This window comes from Ochotona curzoniae, unplaced genomic scaffold (genome assembly GCF_017591425.1).
Source record: "Ochotona curzoniae isolate NIBS_2020 unplaced genomic scaffold, NIBS_Ocur_1.0 patch108, whole genome shotgun sequence".
Lineage (NCBI taxonomy): Eukaryota > Metazoa > Chordata > Mammalia > Lagomorpha > Ochotonidae > Ochotona > Ochotona curzoniae.
This window is the reverse complement of record NW_024466649.1, coordinates 48,175-76,066: the sequence shown is the minus strand read 5'-3', so window position 1 is coordinate 76,066 and position 27,892 is coordinate 48,175. Positions and strand designations below refer to the sequence as shown.

The window sequence follows — 27,892 nt, the reverse complement described above, 5'->3', positions numbered from 1 at the left end:
CCAGGATTAGAACTGGCACCCATATGGGATTCTGGTGTGTGCAAGGCAAGGACTTTAGCCACTAGGCTACTGCACCAGGGCAACTAATGATTTTTTTTTTATGCAATACGTTTGTATACTGCTGAAAGTTTTTGGTGAAGTCTTTGGGATTTTTCTACACGCCTGTAAGCAGTGATGGTTTAACTTTCCCTTTTCTAGCTTGTGTGTTCTTTGTTTCAGTTGCCTAATTCTCTAAGACTTACTACAGTGTTAGCGTTTTAAAGGTGGTGAAAGCAATGCATCCTTGTATTCTTTTAGAGTTTAGTAGTTATGCCTGCAGTTTTGCTTCTTCAGTATATCAGCTGTTGACTTGCCAGCAATGACCTTTATCTTATGTTAAGGTATGTTCTTTCTGACCTAATTGGTTCAGAGTTGTTATGATGCAATGTTGAATTTTATCAAATGCCTTTCTGTGACCCGTTGGGACTACCACATGGTTTTCATCCTTCACTCTGTTAATATGCTGTATCATTTTTTTTTCATGCTGAGTCATCCTTGCATTCCGGGAATCAATCCCACGCCATCCAGGTGGGAGGTTTTTATCATGTGCTGTTGCATTCGTTTAGCTAGAATTTTGTTGAGGGTTTTTGCATCTGAGTTTATCAACGAAACTGACATATAGCTTTCTTTTTGTTGTTTCCCTCTGTGAATTCGGAGTCAGCGACACTGGCTGCACAGAAGGCATGTGCAGGAATTACCTGCCCTCTCATTTTGGGGGCTGATGTAAGAGCAAGTACTGTTACCTCATCGTGAAATGTTGGCCACCCCAGTTTTTCCAGATTTTTTTTTTTAAACTTACTGGTTCGGTGTATCTGTTAGTATTCCTTTGTTGTGTGTTCTGTCTTCATGATTTCCGCTTGGCAAGGTGTATGTATCTGTTAAGTCACTACACTGTCAGTTTGTCCATTTGTTACCATATAATTGTCCATTGCCCTAACGATCCTTTTTATTTCCTTGGAGTCAGCCCTGTCTCTTTGCTGTCTGATTTTATTTACTTGAATCTTCCTTCTTTTACACTTATTCTAGCAAAAGCCTTGTCAGTTTTACCTTCTCAAAGAGCTCTCTGTTGAATGAATTTTTGTGGTTTTTGTATTACTTTTGTTCTGTTTCATTATTATTATTTTTTTAGTTCTTTGAGGCACAGTGATAAGTTGATCATTCTGCTTTAGGTGTAGACATTGGTTACTGTGAACTCCCCTCCTAATACACCTGTGCTGCACCCATGGGCTTTGGTGTGTTGTTGCTATTTTCACTTCAATGTCCTTAATTTCCTTCTTGATTGACTTGATATTCAGGAGTAAGCTTTGTTATATCTGTAGTTTACAAAATTATTCTTTGTTGCATTGTGGTCAGAAAAGATGCTTGCTATGACTTTAAATTAGTTGGAAGTTCTCTGTGAGCTCCCATATGATCTAAACTGAAGAACGTTCCCTGTGATTTTGGGAATAATGTGTTCTACAGATTATGGTTAAATTTTCTGTGAATGTCTCCTGGGATGTCTGATCAAAGTGTAATTTCACCCTACTGTGTGTTTTATTGTTTTCCCATCTGATGATGTGTTTATCTTTGAAAGTGGAACTTTCACTAGTTACTATTAAAATACAGCTGTAGTTACTGTATTGAAGTCTCTTTACATATATTAATATTTGCTTTATATATTTGGATGCATATATTAAAACTACAATTGTAGTTTCCTCTTGCACTGATGTTTGCTATTTAATGAGCTAACTTACACATTCTTACTACATTTAACTTAAAATCTACTTTATCTGCTTTAAATGTGGATATTCTTTATGAATTCCATTTGCATGAGATATCAAATTATCCATTCCCTTTCAGTTTGTGTATGAGTGAAGTGAATTTCTTATAAGCAGTGTTTATCTTTCGGTCTTGTCATTTGATTTGGAGAATTTAATCCATTTATATTTAAAGTAAGTGTTGATAGGTAAGATCTTAATACTGTTACTTTGACATTACTTTTCTAATTTTACTAGTTTCTTTCTCCCTTTCTTAGAACATTTCTTTTGTCATTAAGTGACATATCTCTGATAATGTGTTTTGATCTTTCTTGCTTATTTTAAGTTTTTTTGTAGATACTATAAAAGTGAAAAAAATTTGTTGTAGCTAGCTATTTTGAAAGAGAAACTTAATGCTGATAGTAGATAGGAAAAAAAGAAAGGTTTTTATGAAAAATACAATTTTCTTGTTTCTGACCTTGAACTGAGTGAACTTTTTTTGTTTGTTTTCCTTTTGTATCTTCAGGCATAGTTTACACCTTTGCAAAGGTTACAGGACTAGTTTTGCTTGTTTGTTTTCTTAACTGGCCTTGGAGCCAAAGGGGAACTGAGGAAGGGGGTTGGGGGAGTGATAGGCACCAGAGATGCATGGCTGCTCTTCTGACACCTGTGCATTTCAGAGTGATGACTATGACATGATGTAGTGATCCAGTTCTTTGTGCTCATGCTTTAGTACCCTTCAGACACCAACATTTCTTAGGAAACACAAAAAGTGGCTTCAATTCTAGAAGAAATCAGCAAGGATCTCCCTTCTAAGTTGAAAGGAAATGACCTTCAGGCCAGTAAGGTGTTAATCCTCATAAACCAAAACATAGATTCTCTGTTAAAAACCCTGGCTGTGGCTGTGAGGGGGAGGGGAAGATAGAACAGGAACAGAGCAAACATGGTGCTGGGGAAGGGAAGGATGATTTGGAAACACAGTAGGAGTTAGTGATTTTGCCCCATTATTTCTTTTCCTAGGCACCCGTCAGAAGATAAAGATTGACCAGGTCCTCACCCTTCGTGTCTCCAGCACAGGTGCACTGTTCTTCCATTGTGTCCTTGCTGTGTTAACTAAGCCATGTCACCCAGTGTTTAGACCAGTCTTTCATTTCCTTTGATGCTCCTAGTTTTGTCAAGACTTGTCCTGAAGTTTTTGGGTTGAATTTTCATGCCATTTATGTCTTGGCAATAAAAAGGATCTATAGCTTAGCAACAAAATACTACAATTGCACCTCATTTCTTCCCAGTTGGAATTTTTGATGTTTCATTACCTCTTTGTATATAGCACCCATTTCTTAACAATTTCATAATTAGTCTTCACACTGAAGATATGCATGGTTTATATACCATGGTTATCATTTTAGAGCATTCAGAATTTGCCTACATAGGTGCTCTTAGCATTTAGTTTTCTGCCTTCTAGTATTTTCTTACTCAACAGTGTCTCATTAAGTACCCCTTTACCATTTTTCATTAAAAAGTCTGGAGGTCTTACTTGCCCCAGCTTTGACTTATGTGTAACTATGAAGGATAACTTTGCTGATACATTATTCTTGACTGGTAACTTTTTTTCCCCCTTAAGTACGGTAAAAATTTCATTCTAATGCCTCATGAAGTTTCTGCTAGGAACTCCAGTCAGGGAAATTGGGACCTCTTTATAGAATCTTTTCAATTATAGCATTGGAAATGTTGTTTGCCTTTAACCATAGTAAGCATAGCTGTGTGTCAGAGTAATTGGCTAGGCTGGATCTGACTTTAACCTTTAACCTTAAGGCATCTCGACAGTTCTTTGTCTAAGTTTGGAACATTTTTCTGGTATCTCTGAATATACTTTCTAGGCTTTTGGCATTCTTAAATTCCCTCATGAGCCCTTGTGAACTCACATATTTGCTCTTTTCTCTCCATCCCATGAGTTTTCTAAAATTTTTTTTCAATATTTCATTTACTTGTATATGAAAGGCAGTGTTAAAGAGACAGAATCCTTTAGCCAAAACTGGGCCAGTTCAAACCCCAGAGTTAGGAGTCTCTTACAGATCTCCCTCGTGGGTACAGGGCTCAAGGACCTGAGCCATTTACTTTTTTCTTGTCACATTCCACCTCCTCCAGGCTTGTTTTGGACCACCTGAGAATTCTTTCTTTACTTTTAAACTATACTGCTTTGGATTTGTTTGGTGTTTTTTTGTGGTTTTTGTTTTTGGTTTTTTTTGTTTGTTTTTGGTGTTTTTTAACTGGCTATTTTAAATCTGAATTGGCAAATTATGGCATCTGGGCCAAAATCGGCCAACCAACTACTTTGGTAAATAGCTTTACTAGAACACACAGCCATTCTTACTCTCACATATTGTCTGTGACCATTATTTTGTTGTAATGACAGCTGAATAGCAGCAGCAGGGACTGGATGACCCCAAAAGCCTGAAATTGTATAATCTTACAGAACGGTTTACAAATCTCTGCTCTAGAGTAACTCTAATGGAAATATAATGCAAGTCATAGAAGTAACTGTTAAGTCAGGTAATCACATTTTTTAAAGTAGGAAGGAACAGGTGACATTTACTTTAGTAACTAACCTAATGAAACCAAAGTCTTGAATAACCCAATGTTAGAGTCAATAAGATTCTGCACACCTTTAGTAGATCTGAGTTCATGTTTATTGTTTATTTGAAAGGCATAATTACAGTGCAAGATCTTGCATCTGCTGGATCTACCCAGTTGGCCTCGACAGCCAAGGCTGGGCCAGGCTGAAGCCAGGCTCCAGGAGTTGCTTTTGGGTCTCCCAGGTGTGAGGCTCTAGATAAATACGTAATGGGCTGAATGTGGCTTACACATTTCTCTAAGCTGGTAGAACCGTTTGTAGTATCCACTTATTTAAGTTCCATTCATGTCTCTGAGGTCTTTTCCACGTCGCCAGTTTGTGTTCTCTCTGTAGCAGTCATGCTGGAGGCTTACCATATTTGTCTTCACAGAAGTACCTGGTGTTGACTCGCCTATATTTTTCTGCTATATTGCTACCTGCTGTCATTGTTCTAAGATCAGACATACAGGGAGGAGAAGACACAGAACATCTTCCGTCTATTGATTCACTCCCCAAGCAGCCACAATGGCTGGAGCTGTGTGTGCCAATCCGAAGCAAGGAGCCCAGAGACTCTTCCAGGTCTGCCAGATGGGTGCAGGGACCCCAAGGTTTGGGAAGTCCTCGACTGCTTACCCAGGCCAAAGGCAGGAAGAAGAAGGGGAAGTAGGGCCACCGGGATCAAACCAGCACCTATATGGGATCCCGGCATGTGCAAGGAGAGGACATTAGCTGCTAGGCTATCATACCGGGCCCTGCTTTCAGTTTTATTTGCATCCTTCCACTTGCTTGGAATTTTTCCTAACTTTTAAAATTAAAGCTGCTTACTATTTTTGTTGATAACTGGTATATTTATGGGATACACTGTTTACACTGAGTTGTGTTAAGGATATGTTAGTTAACAAATCTATTATCCCATGTACTTTTAAGATTTTGGAGATATAAATTTACTTACTAAATTGAAACTAATTTTCTGATGTGTTCAATAATTTCCTTTTGGTGTCTTGACCCATTCAATAGTGTCCTTAAAGTTTTCAACTACTTGGAGATTTTCCTATTACTGTATTCTTTCTTTCCATTTGATTTTGGTTTAATTTCCCCCTTTTCAGTAACTAAGATTAAAGCTGAGGACACTGATTTGAGATTTTTTTTTCCTAAGTGTTCAATGCTGTAAATGTCCTGTAAATCTTTATTTTCATTCATTTAAAATATTTTGGGGACAAGTGCAGTAGCTTAGCAGCTTAAGTCCTCACCTTGCACACACCAGGATCCCATATGGGTGCTGGTTCTGATCCCAGCAGCCCCACTTCCCATCCAGATCCCTGCCTGTGGCCTGGGAAAGCAGTCAAGGACAGCCCAAAGCCTTGGGACCCTACACCTGTGTTGGGACACCTGGAAGAGGCTCCTGGTTTCAGATTGGCTCAGCTCTGGCCATTGTGGCCACTTGGGGAGTGAATCGGTGGATGGAAGGTCTTCCTCTCTCTCTCTCTCTGTATATGTGACTTTCCAATTAAAATTTTAAAAATTAAGAAAAATTTTAAAAATATTTTGCATTTTTCCAGGAGTCCTATTTACACTCTTGATGATTATTTAATTTCCAATAGTTTCAAGGTTTTTGTTTCCAGATTCGTTTAATTATACAATTGTTATGGTCTGAGAACATCTCCAGTATAGTGTTGTTTGTGTTGGGTTAAGGCCTGTTTTAGGATCCAGGCTATGCTCTCTACACTGCCTCCTGTGCAACAGGTCCGCTCCTTTGCTAGTACGGGATGCTGATGTTTCCACAGCACATTGTGGTCAGGGGCAGGAAGCTACAGCCTCTTCCAGGGAACCTAGAGCAAAGCATAAGATTCAAAACGGCTCTGCCCCGGATCTGTGCTTTCCACTAGGTCCTCTAGATACACAGAAGGCTTCTCTTTGGCAATTTTGTTTGTTGCTGCGTATTATTTCCAAATGGCTGCTTTATGGTGGATGGGATACACTGAAGATACCAAACATGAAAAGTGGTGGGATTCATGCCTGGTTCATGGCTTGTGTCCTGATGTGCCTACTTAGTCTGCCGCCTTCTCCAGTTGCCTGATGGCTGCCTTTTAATCCATACTCTTGTAATCAGGAAAAATGTGGAATGCACATTGTTGCTGTCCCGCAGCAATGGACTTGTTGCACGGAGCCGATAATAACACACGTGGATCCTGACTGTTGGTCAAAGCCGAAGTTTTTTAGTGGCATCAGACTTTATACACTGAGGGTCATAAGGGAGGAAGTATTGAGCTCATCAACAAAACCCAGTAACTGTTTCTATGCTTTTGTTTGGAACTCCTTTTGTCTTGTATATTCCACCAAGTGTTCTCATACACATGCTGTCCACTCAACTGTTCTTATACAAATGATATCCAATCAGGTATACAAAAGGCACCCATTCAGTTGTTTATCATACAAATATTGTCCAATCAACTGTAATCCTGTGCTCCCTGACCTTCTAGGGTCACAATGTCCTCCTTCAGCACATCACTGTCTCTGGTCTCCATCTAAGTTTCCATTCTGAAGGTTTATTGGATTTTAAAGATACTTCCGTGCCTTGTTGGGTGTGTAAATTTCTCTGGAAAGGTACCTGTTTTTTCTTTTTAGCACAGACCCAATATATAATGCATGTATCTGTTTAAGACATGGAAACATTCTCCAGTCTGCTGGTTAATTTCACTCACCAAATGGCCATGACAGCCTTGTCTGGCCACGCTGAAACCAAGGGCCAGGAATTCCAGGTGGGTCTCCCACAGGGGTAGCAGTCTGGTGCTTTCACAGGCACATTAGCAGGAGGCTGGATCAGGAGTGGAGCGCTCAGGACATGAACCTCTGCACTATGGGGATGCCAGGGTGACATTTTGTAATGCTGGTCCACTTAGACTGCTTTCTCAGTTTTGTATCATGTTGGTCTTCTATGAGTAAATCATCTTTTATATTTATCTCGGTTCTTTGAGCTTGTTTTATGGTTGGTATTTGTCATGAAATTCAGACAGGGGGTTCTAGCTATGATTTTATGAGTTTGTTTTGTACTTAATCCCTCTCGTTTCTCCTCGGTTTTAATGTTTCTCTGAATCTACTTTTCCTCTCCAGGTAAACTGGGTTTTGTGACAGATAGCTCTAAATTTAGTTTTTGTGGTTTTTTACTGTTTCATAGGCTCTAGTCTCCCCTTCCCAAATTGCCTCCCCCACTGACTTCCTCTGTGTTACAACATATAGTCCTTCATAAACAGTCATAAGGCTATTATGCTGCTATTGAAGCTTATTCTGACATGGTAGGTATAAACAGTGGCAGAGTCCAAGGGACTTGAAAGTTCTAAGGAAAAATATTACATTGCATGGTTAACTGTTACACGTTTTCTTGAAGTTTTTTTGAAGATGTAATCTTGCACCAAAATCAAATCAATGGACTGATATTGTGGTCTAACAGATTAACCTGCAACCCTGAGACAATGTCATTGCTTATGAGCACCAGTTCATATTCTGGCTGCCTGGCTTCCAGTCCAGCTCCCTGCTATTGGCCTGGGAGAAGCAGAAGATGGCCCAAATTTGGGCTCCTGCCACTCACATGAGGACCCTGCTGCTCCTTCTCTCCCCCCTCCCCTCACTGTGGTGAGCCCCAGCTTCAGCCTAGTCCAACACTAACTGTTGTCATCTGCAAAGATCTACCTTTTACTAAAAATTAGTTTACCTATTTAAAAAAAGCCTGCCTTTTCACTCCAAGTACTTTGTACATTAGAAATGCTTCTTTTTTCCCACAGGCAGCAGAGGTACTGTTTACTTGTAATATCAGTCTTTTTACCTTGCTATACTTTAGAATTGGGTTTGACTGCCTTCCTGTTCATTGTCAAAACAGTATTAAACCTAGGCAGTGGAGTTCTATTTTTCCTTGCAAATCTAAGTCTACCATGTGGCATAGTAACACTGCTGAATGACATGGTCTTTACTGGTTTCATTATATCCCTATGGTTTGGTTTTGAGTTATTGGTAGTTCAATGTGATCATGATATAACTTAAGATAGGCAAGTGCAAAGAAAGCCACAGTAAGTATCACATGCTTGTCTGAGTGCTTCCCATTTGATCTAACGTTTCTCAACCACAGTACTACTGGCGTGTGGGCTGAGTTGTTGTGAGACTGCTGTCCCATACATTGTAGGATGTTTATTTGCATCTCTAAATTGACAACCCAAAATATCCCCAGAGACTGTTCAGTCTCTTCTGTGGAAGGAAATCCATCACAAGGTAAGAACTGAGCTCCAGCAGAGCAGACTGCATTCCTTAAACCATTGGCACTCCACGTGGGGTGTGCAAAGCAGTGTTCTGCCATCACCTGAACGTTGGTTTCAGTCTTGTAGCAGACTTGGTACAAAAACTGAGAATTTCCTACAGTAACCTATGAATTTTATTCTTTGCCAAGTGGCGCTATCTTCCGTTCCTTTGAGTGCTGCCGCAGGTTACCTACTGCTGTCTCTATGCTTTTAGGAATCTCACTTGATGGTATTGGCAGGACAGGACTATACAGTCTACCTGGAATGACTACTCCCCTGTTTCGCATTTAGAGAATAAATCTGGCATTGCTTTAGGTTGAAATCTGGCATTGCTTTAGGTTTAGCAGTAAGACTCTCATTCTCAAAAAAGTTTTATTTTAATAGAAAAGCTAAAGAACTTTCAAAGTATCTCTGGTTTTACACATTCTATGTAGGATGTCATAAAACTATGTATTTGGGGGGATGGAGAAAAAGGCTGTTTGAAGGGTGACAGTTTAGAAGTTGAGACAGTAACTTCTGTAGTAGTCTTGCCAGTAACTTACATCTTTAAGTTACTTGATAAACAGTACAAGGAGAGCATGCCAGAAGTCACCAATGTGGAACATAACCAGAAAAGCTCCAGGAGTTAAATGGTGATCAGGAAACTGCTTCCTCTGCGGCAGTCAACAGAAATAACAGAACAATGAAGCTGTTCTGGGCAATTATATAGACAACTAGCTTTCTTCCTATTTCTAGTGTTTATAGGTTTCCAAGAGATGGGGAAATCTTAGATGGCAATATATAACCTAAATCATGAGTTTTGTTCACTTGCAAAAGGTTAATTTTCACTTGTATCAAAATTCACATAACTGTTTAATACCTTTTCAAAGAAATAATTTTGTAATTTATGTGGTTTCCAGTTACTAACTTAAAACCCAGCACCTTTACTGATACCCCAAAACTGAATCTTATTTAACATTCCCCTAGTTATCTAAAGCACAAAATTAATACTAGAATAACCCAAATCTAACCAACTTTTTTTTTCCATAGGAAGGCACACGGAAAAGGCAAAAATATTATAAATCTCAAGAGCTTTTGCATGAAGTAAACAATGTCCCACAAAAATCGGGCTGTCTCCAATTCCCAAATCCATTTTATGAAACCCATGAAGAATGCACCGGTCCAGGTAAATTCAGCAAGTCTGGATCTGCGTCCTGGGATACGTACCCTTCCACATCTGGGATGGGAGTCAGTGATGTAGACAGTTCTACAGGTGTCTGGTCTATGCTTTCCCAGCTGACTCTTAGTGACGAGGGAAAGGCAGAGGTGTACTATTACGGCTTCATCATCATTCTGCTGCTGGTGCTGGTATGTCTTGCTTTGTATTTTCTCTAAAGATGTCAAATAAAGTCTTTTGGTAATTTTTAGTTTCTGGCTCTTCGCAATACACTTTTATTTCAAGATTTCTTCCCAGACAGTTTCAAGGTAATTGGCTTAAAAAGAAAGAAGTGCATTAATAGTTGGTGAATATAAAGTTGCTTTATACTCAAAATGGTTTCATGGTAGGGTTTGGGAAATACTTTAATACTTCACAACATGTAGGAAATCTAATTTTGATCTAAGGAAATTTGGAAATGAAACTCTAAAATAATTATGAGTTTCAGACCTTTTCAGATAAATTTTACTTGAATCCTGGTACCAGAAAACCCAAAATTTCCATTTGTTAGAGAACTCACAAAGTTCATATTAAAAAGAAATGGTTTCCAAGTTTTTGCACCCAAATAATTAGCTTGTCTTCCACTTTTTGTAGAAATCTCTTCCTGTTTTTGAAATGTGATTAATAATTTCCTTACCTTACTACAATATGGACATTCACCAAACATGATGTTACAACTCTGTCTACTGGTGAGCAGGCCTCTCAACCACTGCAGATTTAAAAAGAAGGAAAGGAAGCAGGTCAGCCTGCCTCTTTGATAATACGTATATTAACTCACGAAATATAATCCTTAATATGTTGAATAACAAGGGAAATGAACATGAAATCTGAAATTTAAAACCCAATTATGGGCCCTTTAAGAATCTTCTACTCCCAAAACAGACATAAAATAATGCATTCAACTTCCTGGTGTTCATAAACCTTCCCCAGATTCATTAATCAAGAGTTGATGTCAAAGATATTTTAAAATCTCACAAATGTAAGTCTTAATTGTGGTACTAACTCACTGGTTGTTTCCAAGTATTAATTACAAGCATGAGGTAATCATTAATAAATAAAAAGTCTAATTTCTTCAACAAAGCTACATGCATGTTCCCTTGGAATATGTTGGTCAAGGTGGTGTTTTATGATTGTCTGTATACGGCAATCTGATTGGTCTTACATTTTGCACTGGTAAGGAGCAGAGAACAGTGGTGATACTGTCTAAGCACAAGAGGGGACGGACTGTGCAGCAACATGAAGCACATAGCATCTTGAACAAACTGGATGACAGGGGATTTTTAGTAACTAAATGAATTTTAGACTTGGCATTTTAAATATACCTTTTATGTTGTGTTAGCTGAACAGTCTTGCTAGTGTTGAGTTACTTTACCTCATACAGACATATCTGATGAAATGGTTGTCCACACTGGGGATTATCACACACTTGATCCGGAATGACACCATCAAGGTGATAGGCGTAACAGATCCCACAATCCATAGTAAAATCCTTAAGAAAAAATTTCATAGAGGAACCTGAATTGCTGTATTATACAAATAATCATATCACATAGCTGACACCTAACAAAGCTGTTATGTGTTTACAAAATTACTAAAAAGCATTATATTTGTGGCTAACAATGTAAAGGCAGAATCGGCATTAGCCAGTGATAAATGTTCTACAAGAAAACCCAAAATGAAAATGTCGCCAACAATTAGCAGCTCTGTCAAATCAGCTACAAGGTCAGTATCTTTGCAGTAGTGCAGTGTAGTCATTTTCCCCACTTTTATCAAGCCCATTAGAAACTACAGAAAATGCAGACATGTTTTTGTTAATGTCAGGAATCACTGGAGATCATGTAAAGTGCACACTTGGAACCACCAAAGGTGAACAGGTCCTTTGATGCGACAGCCTTTACATGCGACAGACTGCTGTGATAGAAAAGGTGGGAGTTGCAATACTAAGAGTATTTAGATGAACTTACTTTAACAGGTTTGGACTGTCAAAGCAATGATAAAACTTACAGATTTTTCCAGGGTGGCACGAGCTGGAAAGTCAATTTCTAAAACATCTTTTAAATTTTGTAATAGGCTGTTTTCTGGATTCCTGAAGGCATAAAAAGTATAAACTTCTACTATTAAATTTGAAAAACTGTAGCAAAACACAAAGACATTGTGAAAATACCTACCACAAATGTATGTTCCTGCTCAACTTAATTCCCAGGGGTTTCACCACTTTAAATAGAAAACAAAACACAGTTTAATTTAGGATTTGATGCTGTCATTTGTGATGCACACTTAGGTACAAAGCTTGTTTCTTATCTGCTTCATTAGGGGTAGGGGAAAGGGAGACGCCAGCACCAACTAAACTATTTTAAAAGACAGCTGAAAATGTTAATACTTGACAGAGCCTATCACTTCTAACACATACACACACACATCACTAAATTATCTGAGGATTAGGGCCTTTCCATGTAAAACAACTGCCATTGACATAATATTCAGATTTCCTACCATGGTCTGCACCAAGAAAGCAGCATTCAGGAAGCATAGTAGGATGCCTGGGGTCTACCTCTATGTTTATGGAAACGTTATTTCCTAGAAAGAAAGCAGGGCAGGTTTCAGAAGCAAAACAGTGTCATCAAACAAGCCAACAAACAAGGCTGTTCAGGCCAACCACCTTTTCTATTGTATAGCCAAAGAAATATTTCACTTAGATAATTTATGGGTAAACAGAAAGATCTGATAAACAAGTACCATGAATATAAGCACTTTCAGATTTTCTTCACATGAATCTTTTCCTTTGGGAGTTAAAAAAAAATCCAATTCACATTAAATTAGCATTATTGGGGTCAACACAGAGGCACAGCAAGCTAATCTTACACTCTCTGGCATCCTATATGGGCACAAGTTCATGTCCTGCCTGCTCCACTTCTGATCCAGTTCCCTGTTAGGGCCTGGGAAAGCAGCAGCAGAAGGCCCAAGTTCTTGGGTCTCTGTACCTATATGGGAGTCCCAGAATTAGAGTCCTGTCTCCCAGTTTCAGATCAGGTCAGCTCCAGCCATGTGGATAGTGAACCATTAAATGGAAGACCTCCTGTCTGTAAAGTCTTCCTTTCAAATAAAAATTTATAAAAATTGAAATTCAATTTAAAAAGCAACAATATAGTTTACAAAATGTGTAAAGCTATTTTTATTTGGTATTTAGATTCTTTTAAAAATTTTAAATTGTACAAGAATACAGTAAAAGGTTTTACTACTTTAAAGTTTGTAATATATAATCCACTGGCTCTCACTTTTATGGTAAGAATGACTTGATAAGCTCTATCAATGTAAAATAAACCTTTTGCTAGGGGTGGTGATAATGGAATTATAAACAAAAAAATGGCCATTCAATGAGAAAAATACAGAAGTTATCTAAATGCTTTCTTTACCATAAATACAAATTTCTTAAACCAATGCTATAATTCACTTAACAATGAGTTTACAATGATTATATAAACTGATGTTTCCATTACTTTATTTAAAACTTGGCCCAAAGGCAACAAATAATCCTTGAAAGGCTGAGCAGGGAGGGGTTAAAGGACAAACTACTAAATGCAAAAATTATGCTAAAAATGTGGACTATAAAGCACACTTATCATAACTAGATAAACTATTAAAATTCTCCAAAGAAAATATTTTCATTTTTAATACCTACTTATTCACAAATATACCATAATTTGACTAATTATTCCAAATACTATTAACTATTTCAAACTGTGAAAGTAGCAATATTTGTAGAACTGCTGTATAATTATACTTCTTTCTTTTCATAATAACATGCCACTTGTTCCCCCTAGATAATACATTGTGCCTGTGTAGATAATACAAAAATTGCTCACTACTTTGGAGATGAATCCCATCACAATTTCACCATATCAGAATATATGCCTTTCAACAATGTATTAATTTAGAATGGGGCGAAAAAGAAATAGTTACCTTAAAACCAGCTTTGCTAATAAATGTGAACTCAACTTATTAATAAATTATCTAAAATTCTGAATGGCTGAACTCTAATTTGTTTTGCTGATCATAAAAAAATTAACTTTAAAATCAACACTATCTAGTAACATTATAGGCATACTGATGAGTACATCAAAGTAGTAAGATACAATATACCCATCAAAAAGAAAACAGAATGTGATTTTGTGCTTTGTTTATTCTTCAACACATGGTTCTCAGTGACATTTTTTCTTCTCTAGGATTTTGTAAAAAAAAAAAAATCCCAAATATTTTTTTAAGGATGTGGGTGGAAGAGAGATGTGGGAGTTGGGGGAGTCAAGCACCTCATTCACTGGTTCACTCCGCAAATGGATGGCATCTAAGGTCAGAATTGAGCCAGTCAGAAGCCAGGAGTTTTTTTCAGGTGTCCAATGTGAGTGCTAGGACCCAAGAACTTGCATCATCCCCAAGTTTGTTGTTTGAGGTTACACAAGTTTGTGTAACTTGTACTGTTTTGGTCCTTAAAAGGCAGAGTGGACACTGAGGGCTTCACATGCCCAGATCCCAGGTCGGATGTCTGGCTCCTGACTCTGGTTTCCGGATAATGCAGACCTGCACACGCAGTCGCGACTGGCTCAAGTAACCAGATACCTGCCATCCACATGGGACAACCAGGATTCATTTCCAAGCTCCCAGCCTTGCTGTTGAGGGTGTGTAGGCTTCTGGGGAAGAAGCCAGCAAGTGAAAATTACCTGTCCCCATCTGTGTCTCAAATATTTCCCTATTAAAAACTGATTAAACACTGTCATTAAATGTTAGCTCACTAGAATCACTATCTTCTACAATGAAACACTTTAGTACTTTTCCATTTCACCTAAAATGCTTTCTTTAAATATGGCAATAAAAAGAATCATTTTATAACAAAGCTTTAATACCCAATTTCATATAAATAAATCTCACCTAGCAATTCAACTCATCTTTACATTCAGTTTCCTATGTATTATTAAATAAATCAAACACTAGAAACAAACAACTGGAATGCTTTTTGCCTACCTATTGCAATTCTGCGTGCTGTTGCACTCCGTGGAGGTTTTTCTGGCTCAAGTACCCAGGTCTTCTCATCGATTTCATCCATAACATCCCAAAATGTCTTCAGTGAGTCCAATGCTGCCAAAAACTGACTATGAATACTTACTAAAGAGCTCTGTGGAAAGATGAAAGCTAAGTTACATGGCATTCTCCCAATAGCAGATAATCGCTCAAAATACACTCAAGGAAAGCACTTTAAGCTGTTTCGTTTCAGCTGCAAAAAGACCACAGAAAGTAACATCTCTTCCTGCTCCTCCTAACTTCCATTAACAGAATGCTTTATTTTTAAATCGTCAATAGACTATACCTTTTTGAGCAATAACATTTAAAACCATATTTACATTGTACATGATGTAATATTAGAGAATATAAATTACTACTACAAGATAGGTAAACATACTTTTGTATCTAATACATCCAGCCTGACTAGTTTTAAAGATTATTATTTTTTTATTGGGAAGGCGGATATACAGAGAGGAAAAACAGAGAGGAAGATCTTCCGTCCGATGATTCACTCCCCAAGTGAGTACAACGGCTGATACTATGCCAATCCGAAGCCAGGAGCCTCTTCCGGGTCTCCCACGCGGGTGCAGGGTCCCAAAGCTTTGGGCCATCCTCGACTGCTTTCCCGGGCCACAGGCAGGGAGCTGGAAGGGAAGCGGGGCTGCCGGGATTAGAACCAGCGGCCATATGGGATCCCAGGTGTGCAAGGCAAGGACCTTAACCACTTGCACCACCACGCCGGGGCCCCAGCCTAATTTTAAAAGGAAATAACCCCCCCTGTGCCTATAAAACTGTATCACATGATACAATGTTAATAACAATAAAAAAAAAAACAAAATAACCTTAGCTTCATTTTTGCTAGAACTATCAGCGACATTTATAATTTTATTAACTTATTTTAAGGGATAGCTTTGTGGACCTAATTACACAGAAAGTATAAACTTTTTTTTTTTCAGTTTTTAAGAATCCCAACAAATTGTAAATGATTTTTGTACAACTTTCAATCAATGTGGAATATTTTCAGACAATAATCCTTTGAGAATTAGTTTACATGCATTTTCACTAAATATTAAGTAAAACCATCACAGGTTTAAAAAAAATCAATTTACGTTAAAGTCACCAATTTCTCAATGTGATGTTTAAAAGATACATTTATTGGATTGTTCTTTTTCCATTATTTAGAGATAATTGTGCAAAAAGCAAAACAGTTTTTAATTAAGGGATTTGTTGATTCAAGTAAGCAAAACACAAGACATTCAAAGTAAATGACAAGTCAGCAATGAATGAACATAATGTAACATGATGAACATAATGTAATGAGCAGATCTTATGCAAGATAAAAGTACAGTAGCTCCATCAAACATGTATTTTTACCTGCTTGATTATGGAAACCTCATTCTGTATTGTTACCTCAGTCGGGCTGACACTTAAGATGAATTCACTGAGCTGTACTCAACCCTTTCACCTTCACCAGAAACCAACCAACCAACCAACCCCAAGTGCAGAACCTACAGCTTGCTTCACGTTGGAAAACAACCTATAAAGGTACTGAAGGTAGAAAATCTGTTCCTTGCTAGAGTGCCATACCTACAGACAGAGAGGACGGAGGCCAGAATTCAGAGCTCTGAACTCCAGAAGGGCTAGTCTGTATCCTCTCTCCTTCCCTCCATCTCTACGTGTGCACATCTCTACAAGTGTAACTCTGAATTCCTCTCCTTCCCTGTCCCACAAGATGTAGTCCTCCTCTCCCCAGCAGAATCATGAAATGTTCTCAATAGAATCAAGATTTGACTTATTTGAAGTTAAGTACCTCCAAACATGTGGTTCATTTCTATTAAGCATAATTACCATACGTAGGTTGAACCAGACTATTTTTTTTCTTTTTTAATGAGAAAAGGATGGCAATAGACACATCAATCCTAAAACTAAAACTTCTTTGGTAATTAAAGAAAAAGTTTCCAACTATTTCAAGACAGAATGAAAATTTTCAAATGTTGATGAGGACACAGGGTGGGGACTCTTCTGCAAAAAGTCACTGAGTATTTCTAATATCATTCATAGGATACACAAAATGAACAGCTTAAAAATTAGCCTGGTACAGACTGGCTGAATTTCCACTGCCACCTCTGGTTGCCTTGGCAGGGCTGAACCACAAGAGTTTGCAAGCTTTCCAGGCCACACAGGCTAGCTGTTGCCCACCGCTTAAAGTACCCGAACACTCACATGCTGTTGGTAGGCATGGCAAAGGGCGTAACTGCTTTTGAAAAGATTGGGCAATTTGTTTTCAAGCTAAAGATATTCTTGTATCACAACCTTACACTTCTACCCTGCCCCCAGAGTAAAAATACATTTTCATAAAAGGGCCTGCAGATTGAACTACCAGTCCAACATGTCGAAGAAACAGTAAGCCCTGGTATATTCATGTACTGGAATACTACTCTGAAATAAAATGGAATCAAGTACTGACACAAGACACAGCATGGGCATTTTTTTTTTTAACATACTGACTGAAAGAAACCTACATACAAAAACACTGATTTGTTTACATAAAATCTGGGACAGACAGCCGCTGCTAAGCTATGGTAAGAATGAAGATTTACTGAAAAGGGTGAGACCCTGAGAGGATGATAATGATCTGTGTCTGGAGTATGGCTTGCTTCCTGTTTGGGTCCCAGCTCCACTTCCAAATCCAGCTTCCTGCCATCCTTCGGGGAGACCTGCACTAAATCCTGGGTTCCTGGCTTTGGCCTGGCCCATCCTGGCTGTTGCAGTCATCTAGGGGAGGGAGTGAAACTTTCAAATAATCTTTTTAAATTAAAGAACGTATTACATGATACCTTTAGGATAATACTTTTTTTTTTTTTTTTTTTTTTACAAAGAACTGAACCGTAGGTCAAGACTGTGAATGCCCACACTTTAGACCAGGTGTTCTGATACTGCCAGATCACTTCAGAAAACACCAAAAAATCCACTGGATTTATGCATAGATAGAATGATCAATAAATGGTAAGATATGTAGTAAAACAAATGTAGTGAACTACAGTAGAACATATGCACAGATGCATATTCATCACAGGCTTTTTCAATGTTTCTGGAAACATTAGAGAATAAATCTAAAATAATATCAAATGAATTATACAAATTACTTGTGAGCTTTTTACTATAACTTAAAAAGTTAATTAGAATATGTTTTCCAGGTGATGTTAGATATTTTCTTTTTCCAGATATTCAATTGGCTTTTTATATAATCAAAGTAATTTAAATCTCTCTACTTATACTAAATAGCACATGTAAAACCTTCTGCAAAACAACTGCCTCTTTCTATTGAAGACCACTAAGTACAATCAAGTGATATCTGACATGTCTGATGTGTATTTTTTTTTACATTTTTTATGTATGTGTTTTTCAGTTCATTTGAAGGGCATTTACAGATTCTCCATCCTCTAATACACTCCCCAAATAGCCACAACAGCTGAGTCCAGGTCAGGCACAAGCCAGGAGCCTGGAACTCCACCCAGGTCTCCCTCACAGTGATCAGGAACCCCAGTACTCAGGCCATCACCTAATGCTTTGTCAGGATGCACAACAGCAGGCAACCAGAACCAGGCAGGACAGCTGGGACCAGAACTAAACACACAGACACCCTAAGGACGTAGGCACGACAAGCAAAGCTTATGGAAATGCCTCCCCCGGGACAGGCATTCTCAGCCAGGGAATTGTAGCAGGTTTTAGAAGAAATTTCACATCTCCAACTTTCAAGTGAAATTAATCCTTTCCTCTAACTACAGACTGAGATAACAAACCTTAAAATTACTATTAGTACCTGTACCATTCTGTTTTAGAAACACCACAATGATATTACCTAAGAAAATCAAACATTAATAGACAGCCCCTAATCTCAGTCATTGCAGTTCAACTCATCTTGGCTCAGAGCAAGCCTCTAGTTCTGGGACTTTTCCAAGCTTCCCAAGCAATTCTAACATGCAGACAAGTTTGAGAACTACTAGTGTAAAAATGAAAAAAAAAAAAAGTCATGCTTATGATCAAATATTCTAAGAGTCAAACTTCAAGCTTCAAGCAGTGCAGTTTTTAAGAACAGATTAAAAACATCCTTAAAGAATATTTATCATAAATTGAGACAGAGGATATATTATGAGGTTTTAAGCATGGAACCCATTAGGCCTGTGCAGGGGTAGAAATCATTTGGTCCAGCCTTGGAGGCAACCAAAGGCTGGACTGAAACTTCTAAATCTACAACATTCTTATTTTTAAGACGATAGTTTTGTATGGTTTACAAATGTTATTAATGTCCATATGGCCCTTTGGCTTAAAAATTTTCCCCATCCTGTATTATTAAACTTACTGAATATTTTTAATTTTTGATTTTAAGATGAAAAATTAATTTTGACTAAAATAGTCTATTTGTAACCATATTCAGCACACCATGTGGGTCAAACATTAAAGAATGAACACAAGTTTTCATTTAAGTCATACCAAATTATCCAATATTAAATAAGCAAATACTAACTAAACACATAATAGCCTAATACAATTCAATCCAGCACTAAGTAATAGGTCCTATTTTATATGCTGATGGTATGTAGAGCCTCAATGAAGAGGTGAGCATTATCAAAGTCTGACAGAACCTTGATCCATGCTTTTAATCTATTACAGAATAACCAGTTGTAGTTCTGCTTGAATTTGTTTCCAAAACTGTATTCTAGTCCTTCACTGGTTCCCACTATGGTTTAAAACAAAAGCAAGTTTTTATAATTTTTTTTCCTTCATCATACTTTTCCATAGTTTTTATAATATATGACCTTTTGTAATCATAAAAATAGGAACAAATTAATCATACTACAGGCATCTTTATAATAATGTACTATGCTGAAAATATAAATTAAATTGAATAAAACTACTATTTTCAAACGTGGCAGCACAGGACTACGGTAGCATTCTCCGATAAAGATCAAAGCACCCAATTTGCAAGATCACCGCTCTAATCTTCACAGAACCTGAGCCTTACCAAGACGTATATTCTCAGCTGCTCTACACTTTGCCTCTATAGATGTGGGTGTGCATTGAGTATCTTCTAAAGTGACACAAAGCTCTAAAAATCAAGAATTCTAAATATAGGTACTTCAAAATCCATAAAGTAGGTGATGCACAGCACTTAAAAGTATCTATATTCTTCCAAGATGCCAATTACTAAAATTTACTCATCTATTTCCAGTTCTGATTTATAAACATATTTCATCAAATTCATAGCCACTAAATACATTTTAATCATTTTTTTATCTACAGTACTTTCAATTCAGAATCAAGCAACTTATGTAAGAAATCAAAATATTTGGATTACATCCTATTTTCTATTCCCATGTGTTAAAGCAGAAATAATTTTTTTTAAGGAAAGTACTCTATAGGAAGGCAAGTGTTTCTGGTGGCAGTTCCAATGCTACCCACACCCCTGACTGGAGGGCTGAGGTTCCAATCTGGCTCTGCTCTACTCCTGGCTCTGACGCTGATGTGCACTGGCCAGGAAACCTGGGCGAAGTTCACCACCAGGCTTCGGTCTGCTCAGCTGTGGCTGCTGCAGGTATTTGGGGGAGCAAACCAACAGATAGGAGATCTTTCTCAGCTTTTTCAGTACGTACATTTCTTTAAATCACCTTTCTCACACACGCTTCACAGACTCCTCTCTGAGGACCAGGAAGAGGACAGTAGGACAGGGGAGGGAGCAGTGGAGGAGACGCTTTGCAGAAGGCGATCAAGTGAGCATGATGCACATGGTCAGTATCCTGACTGTTGAAGTGATCTCAATATTGTTAAAACTCACTAAACTACACACTTTACATATGTCCAGCTTGTTTTATTTCCATGTAACATTCATAAACCGGCTTTAAAAACCACTCATTTTGATTTCTGGACAGTAGATCTGCAGAGCAGTTCTGAGCTATTAAGAACCTCACACAAAACGGTAACATTCGATAGAGCAAGGCCAAAGGAAGCAAAGAAATTCCTATACCTACCATGTGGAGATCTAACTTTATTCTTTTCACAAGTGTTACAGTAGATAAATATATATATATAGTGGAGAAAGAAGGAAAGATATATATGGAAACTAAGATGTTAGCTATTCCCCCTGTTATTAAATTATGTTAAACTAGGAAAGCACTTAAGCAGAAAAGTGTGCACACTGCCAATCTCAGAATGTAACGCTTATTATCTTTAAAAGCATTTTGTTACTTTTATAATACCTGAAGTGAAGTAATAATGTCAGTCACTTAACTAGATCTTGGAATATAATATCTTCATCTTAAGCACTATTATTTCCAGTATTTTAATAATGTTCACATAGTCCCGGAATGTGATCTTTTGTGCTCTGATGACACTTAAATTAATAGCATAATTTTCTGGTACTTGCAACAGTTGTTTCCATTCTGGTTTTTTTTTTATACTTCTCTATCATACTTGCAGATAAATCCGCTAATAATCATTTTTATCTTTATCTGCAAAGGATTCAAAAGGCTTCAGTAACATGAGGAAGTAAGAGATTAAGGTCTTTGAGAAAATGTTAATATTAATTGCAACATTCCAATCAGGTAGTTTTAAGTGTTCAAATATTCAATGACATCTTACTTGCATGCTTCATCAATGTTATCTGTTCTTTCTGTAGGTACTGCTATGTCTGAATCTAGGTCATTAAATAATGCTCTTTGTCAAGAAATCAATAAAGAACGGAACTGCGTCCTTTACATTTCCTCTTTAATTCTTATATTAATTTTACTGTTAACTGGCCACTGCTCATTTAAAACATTTGGTACTTTTTACATTTTATGTGAAGAGTGTCTAGAGAGCCACATCGGTCACCTGAATTTAGCCATCACAGACTACAACATCTCAGAAGTGTCATGGCAATATTATATTTCACTACATAAAGTCTGTCCAGTGCGTACGGGCAATAAGTAGGCAATGCTGATCTATCCTGGGATAGCCTCCATTGCAAGCTATATTTGAAATATCAAAATTGCAATCAGTAAAATAGACTTTCTGTTCCAGTGAAACGCAGGTGCTACCCTTGGAACATGTGTGTAATTTTTCTTTGCACAAAAACAATAACAAAACGAGAAAGTAAGTAGTCAAAATAGATGCTGCTTCAGATAAGGATCAGGGTGACAGACTATCAGTGTGGTATCAGCTGACACACAGCCATAGCTAGGAGACTTGCCACACACACTGACACCATTTATAAGTAAACAAATGAATACATCTTGTCCCACCACCAGTAATATCGACTAACTCCGGATATCCTGACTTGGTTCCCTGAATCATTTCAAAAATGTATGTTTATAACATTCTACTCTTATTTCACAAAAGCCTAGAGGCGGGGGTGTATGGAGATCTACCTGGAAGTGTTAATACAGCTCAGTGATTCTAGTAACTGAATTTCTGTCTTCAACCTACTCAACCTCTCAAAAGATATTTTTTAAAAATCATTTTTACAACACCCACATGCTTAACCACACCAATACCTCCACATTCACCTTTGATTAAAAAAAATTTTTTTAAACATAAGTGATCAATTTATCAGACAGCATCCCTAACAGGAACAAAACCTGAAACACTAATAAACTGTACAATTGTTGAAGCCAATTTTTTCCACTGACATTAGCTAAGATAATCTTTTTTAGCCAAAAATATTTTAAAATAGAAATCATAATATTAAGAAGTCATTTGGAGACTGATATTTATCTATCTTTTTCTTTTATTTGGGATACCTGCTACATATGTATATTTTACCCCAAATCTTAAAAGAATCAGTCTGTCCAAGTTCTAATGTATTAATAAAACTATAAAATCAAACAGTACTTATCTCAACATCTCCTACATAAGTTACTTATATGACAGCATGCAGTTATCTGCCATATCCAGACTTACTGAGCTGATCATTTTTTCATTAATTATTACTATTTCATTTGTGAACATCAGAAAAATCCTTGATCACTGAATGTCAATAGGCACATTTTCCTCACAGCCTTTTATATATATCACATATATATAATGTGATATGTGAAGCTGTATAGACAAATGGGACTTACCAGATCTACATTAAGAATTCACAAACTGCATTAATCCCCTGTATCACTGTATACATTTGTATAGCACTTCACAACCCAAGAGAACTTTCATGAACAATATTGCGATTAACTTTCACATGCAATCTGTGACACAAAAATTATTCCCTTCATCTTCTAGAAAAAGTTAATGGATTTATACAGGGTTATGTTTGGGTAAGGACAGAGCCAGAATTTCATCCAAATTTTGAGATGATATTCTCTTTCTTATGTTTGGTGGTTCAACAGATCAACAGTCACAAACACTATGACAGCCAGATTTCATAGCACCAGCACACAACACATTTAGTGGACGTCAGGTAGCACTGAAGACATCGGAAACACAGGCCTATGCCCTGCAGCGAAGCCTCTGGTGGCTCGGAGTTCATGACACTTTCATCACTTCCACAGAGCCATCTCTTGGGATCATCAAGATTTTTACAAAGCTTGAACCAACTTGGACAACTCTGGAGACCTGTTAAAATTACAGTCATACAACATCTGCCTCCTTAATAGGACTGCCTGAAATCCAAAGTCCTATGTCCAACTGCCCCCTAAACACGCATGCTTAGATATGTCACAGATGCATCAGGGCTTCAAAGAGATACAACCAAGTTGAAAGGGAAATGAAAAAGAAAGTAACCATAGTATGATTTATGAAACTGGTAAAATGAAAAAAAAACCATACTCAACCATATCACTTACTTTTCCACATATTACAGATATTCATTGCAATATAAACACTGATATGCAAATTATAATTCTTAGGAGAAAATACAAAGTATGCATGTGTATGAAGTACGTGTAGCTGGCAAAAACAGAAAAGTATCTACGGTGGAAAACTGAAAAAAATTACTAAAACAAAAGATTATATATATATACACACACACATATATATAAAGCATGTATAAAAGAAATTACAAAACCTTAAAGATCAGTCAAGAGTTAAAAGTAGCTGGTCTCTGGTGGGAAAGACCACAGGTAGGAAAAGAGGTTAAAAAGGCTGTTTTGTCTTAAATAGTAATAGAAACATCTTTTGCAACTAATTCTTCAACTATGTTCCTGTGTAACTCTGATAGAAAGTCTTTGAAAAAGCTTAACATTTACCTCCATTTTGTAGTAAGCTATGAAAATACATTAAAAATAGCATTCACAACATCAGAAACTAAAAGAATTAGGAAGAACTTAAACAAATGCATATAAAATCTGAAGAAACCATTGCTATTTTAACTGAAGGACCTAAATAAGTGCAGAGATAATGACTTCCCAGATTATGAACACAGAAATGAATTCTTAATTTCACAGATAAATCCAGTATAATAAAAATGAAGCAATTCTAAAGATTATCTGGGATAACGAATGTGCAACATTATCATGGATGTTTTGAAAAACTGTCAAGTGTCAAGCACCGTTTCAAAACTATCTTCCAATAAAATCCTAAATCTTAAGAGATTAGATGGGATCTTATCTTTTCTTAACTTTGCTTGCATTTTCCCTTCTTTTCTTCTAAAATAAATATAGGGTACTTTTTAAATAAATGGTAAGTTACTAAAATAATGGGGCTGGGGTAGAGAGTTGGCAACCACTGACTGAATCTATATGTAGAAGCTGATTCAGCATGTCCCCCGGTTCCTCAATGATACTTCTACCATACCACACAGTTTCAACAATGAGCTGTTCATTCCCCAGGCTGCCTTTGTATTCAAAACACCGCACCAACAGTAAGATCAAGGGAGGCAAAAGCATAGGTAAACGACTGATCTTCCAATTCACAAAAATCCTGCATCATACATTTTCCACAAAAACAGTGACAAAAATGACAGGAAAATTCAGCTGGCTAAAAGAACTTCTATGGGATCTCTACAATAAAGAAAGGGGATTTTGGCTTTTTTTGTTCCTGCTTTTACTGGAAAGCAGAAAATTTGTCATATATGTGAAAGAAAACCTTCCCTTCCATATACATATGGACTGAAGGCAGAAAGCAGGCATGATCATGTGATTTGTTTGAAATGATACAATTAAGTCCATGGCTGAACTGTAAACAGAGCCTAGGATAGCCAACTGCTGGTCTGTCGCTCTAACTAATGGATCATGCTCCCTGCTATGTAATACGACTGTTTCCTTTAATTACAAATTCCTCTTTCACCATCAGATGATCAGCCAGAGGCCTTATCATTAGTTTTCCTGTTCTTGCATTTATGGCATTACTCCAAGAGAATCAGATTTCCATGATAAAAACTACAAAACCACTACTTACTACATCACACCAAATCTGAAAATCCCAACTGTCTGTAGCAAATATACTTCATTCAGCCTGTACTTCATGGCAGATGGGCTGCAACTTTTACATGCCTTTTTGCTCGGCCAGTGACAGACAAAATGAATTTTGTTTTTATATAATAATATCTGTACACTTAAAATTTGACTGCTCACATTCTGAAACCTCACTAGCAACAATACAGATATGACCTGTATACAAAAGGAATAAGCTGGCAAAATATTCCACTTTGAAGCACTTGCCATATTGACAGATTAAGATAAAGAAAATCTTCAGATAGTCTTACACTTTACGTTAAAATCTATAAAAGAAAATCCACTGAAGAGAGGTATTTAGACTCCTGTCTTCGAGCGGCACTTTGTGTTTCTTTGGCACACATCACTGCAGCAGTAGGAGCAGCAGCCTTGCCCTTGGTGCTGATTTCTTACCACTCTAAATGTCTCCTCTGAGCCAGAATACACTGGCTGTTGCTGATCATGCTGTGAGACACCTGCACTGGCTACTAGGCTTGTCATGACGCACAAAACCCTACCATCTTCAGCTTGACATTGTGCAAGTTATAATTATTCATCCAAATGAATATGTCAGAGCAGCAGCAGCAGACCTCTCATCAGAGCAAAAGAAAAATACATCAAAACATTATCAACCCAGCAGGAAGACAGGGACCATAAGGAAAATTACCCATCTTTAATATGGATGCCACAAAGCCATGCCTATTATGTTACAAAAGAAAGGAAAATAAAGATCTTTCAAGTTTAAAGTCCAGATACAAGAAACCCAAACACGAAATGTACAAAAACCAAAGAATTTTTTAATCGATTCTCTAAAAGCTATTTACTGCTTCTTAAATATAACTTAGCTTTAAACTAAACAGTACTATCTATTTTGCTTAAGAAATGTAATTGTTTAAAAATTGTTAAACATGCACGAAATCTCAGCAAGCAGAACTGTTTCAAGCCATTCAATGTAAAAAGATCATATATAAGGATGTCTCATTTCTTCTTTGCACCACACAACTGGTATTGGTAATGCACAATTGTCTAAGAGACTCAAGGAATACATACTGGGGTCAGCACTGTTGCACCACAGATTAAGCCACCACCCGCAACACCCACATCCCATGTGGGTGCCAGTTTGGGTCCCAGCTGCCCCACTCTGTGCAGCACCCTGCTAATGCGCCTGGGAAAGCAAAACATTTCCCCAAGGTTGGACTCCTGCATCCATGCCAGAGACCTAGGAGAAGCTCCTGGCCCAGCCTGACACTGCAAATTGTTTGGGAAGTGAAAGAATGGATGGAAGAGTTGCCTCTCTCTCCCTGTAACTCTGCCTTTCATTAAAAAAAGATATATATATCTTTTTAAAAGAAATTAATCCTGATGGTAAAATCAGCAAAATCCTTATGATGGAAAGCTAGAGTCTTACAGAGAGAAAGTTGTTCAAAAATAATGCCTAAGTTTTAGAAGCACATGTAAGTGAAAAATACTGAAATCACAACTACCTTTCTATATAAATAAAGACAACATCTAAACTGTATAAACATACATGAAGTATGCAAGTACAAATATGGATTGCTAACTCATTTAAATAAAAATTAAAAAGGTGTTAATTTTCAGAATGTTATTAGCAAATCTTTTTCAAAAAAAACAAGAAACAAGATGGCAGCCCATGAATGTAACCGTGTCTTCTGCACAGCCTTACATATAACACATGCTGTATAACAAGTATCACACACAAAACTGAAAGCCATGCCTCCAGGAAAATATACCTACAACTCATGTAATCAACTGAGAATTGGTGCCCAAAATACAGAAGGAATGCTTTCAATAAAAGCAAAAGTATCTTAAAAGGCAAAGACTAGTGACACATAATGATAAGCTTCAATTCTTAGTTATGGTGAACTTAACTTCACTGAAAGTTGGAAGAATGTAAAAGTATCAATTACTTGGTACAATCTTGTGCAACAAATTTGGAAAGCTGGTTGGCATTATTTAGTATCCTTAAAGAGACACCTTACCTATCAGCCAGGATCTTTTCTCATAGAAATAACTCACAGTAAAAGTCTCACGCTAGGCCTACAGTGATGCCGCTGACAGTAATGCCAACATCACTCCACTACCTCTCCAGCTCCCTGCTGACTTGTCTGAGAAAGCAGCGCAAGATGGCCCATGTTCTTGGACCCCTGCGCCCTCATGTGAGACACAGCTGGAGTCGTAGCCTCCTGGCTTCGGCCAGCCCAATCACTACAGCCTTTTGAAGGGTGAACCAGCAGATGGAAGATGCAGCTTTCTCTCCCCCAACCCCTCCAATTCTGCCTTTCAAATATATAATCAAATCTCTCTTTTAAAAATGTCTCATACATGAGCACAAAGAAATACATAAAGCTATATACCATAGGGTCATTAGTAAGATATTGTGACCAGTTTTATCAGTAAGCCAAGGAACAAATTGCCTGACTGACAGAATAAGATAAGGCATTTAAAATAAAAAAGAGCAGGCTCAGATAGATCATGGAAAAACCAGTGAAACCATCCTGTATTTCAAAAGTTAAGTAAGGTATACAAAATACCACAGGAAAAGT

At 37.4% G+C, this 27,892-nt stretch overlaps 1 protein-coding gene and 1 long non-coding RNA gene across 8 annotated transcripts in view; one reads left to right on the top strand and one right to left on the bottom strand.

Moving 5' to 3' along the window:
- Window positions 1-2,175: 2,175 nt before the first annotated feature.
- LOC121166295 lies at window positions 2,176-9,947 on the top strand. Its single transcript, XR_005885388.1, has 2 exons — window positions 2,176-2,852; window positions 9,702-9,947. It is a non-coding gene; the product is annotated as an uncharacterized LOC121166295 (long non-coding RNA).
- Window positions 9,754-27,892, bottom strand: part of LOC121166293 (E3 ubiquitin-protein ligase FANCL) — a 56,327-nt gene continuing 38,188 nt past the window's right edge. The window contains exons 8-14 of one of the 7 annotated variants that reach the window (XM_040995429.1): window positions 14,884-15,044; window positions 12,361-12,444; window positions 12,036-12,081; window positions 11,872-11,953; window positions 11,240-11,356; window positions 10,505-10,576; window positions 9,754-10,144 (exon numbers count right to left, since the gene is read on the bottom strand). In XM_040995429.1, coding sequence (XP_040851363.1) covers window positions 10,109-10,144; window positions 10,505-10,576; window positions 11,240-11,356; window positions 11,872-11,953; window positions 12,036-12,081; window positions 12,361-12,444; window positions 14,884-15,044 — 598 coding nt within the window. In that variant the 3' untranslated portion in view covers window positions 9,754-10,108. Of the gene's footprint in view, window positions 10,145-10,187; window positions 10,577-11,239; window positions 11,357-11,871; window positions 11,954-12,035; window positions 12,082-12,360; window positions 12,445-14,883; window positions 15,045-27,892 lie in introns of those variants that run through there. The other 6 variants (XM_040995428.1, XM_040995432.1, XR_005885387.1 and 3 more) reach the window with 6 other exon arrangements.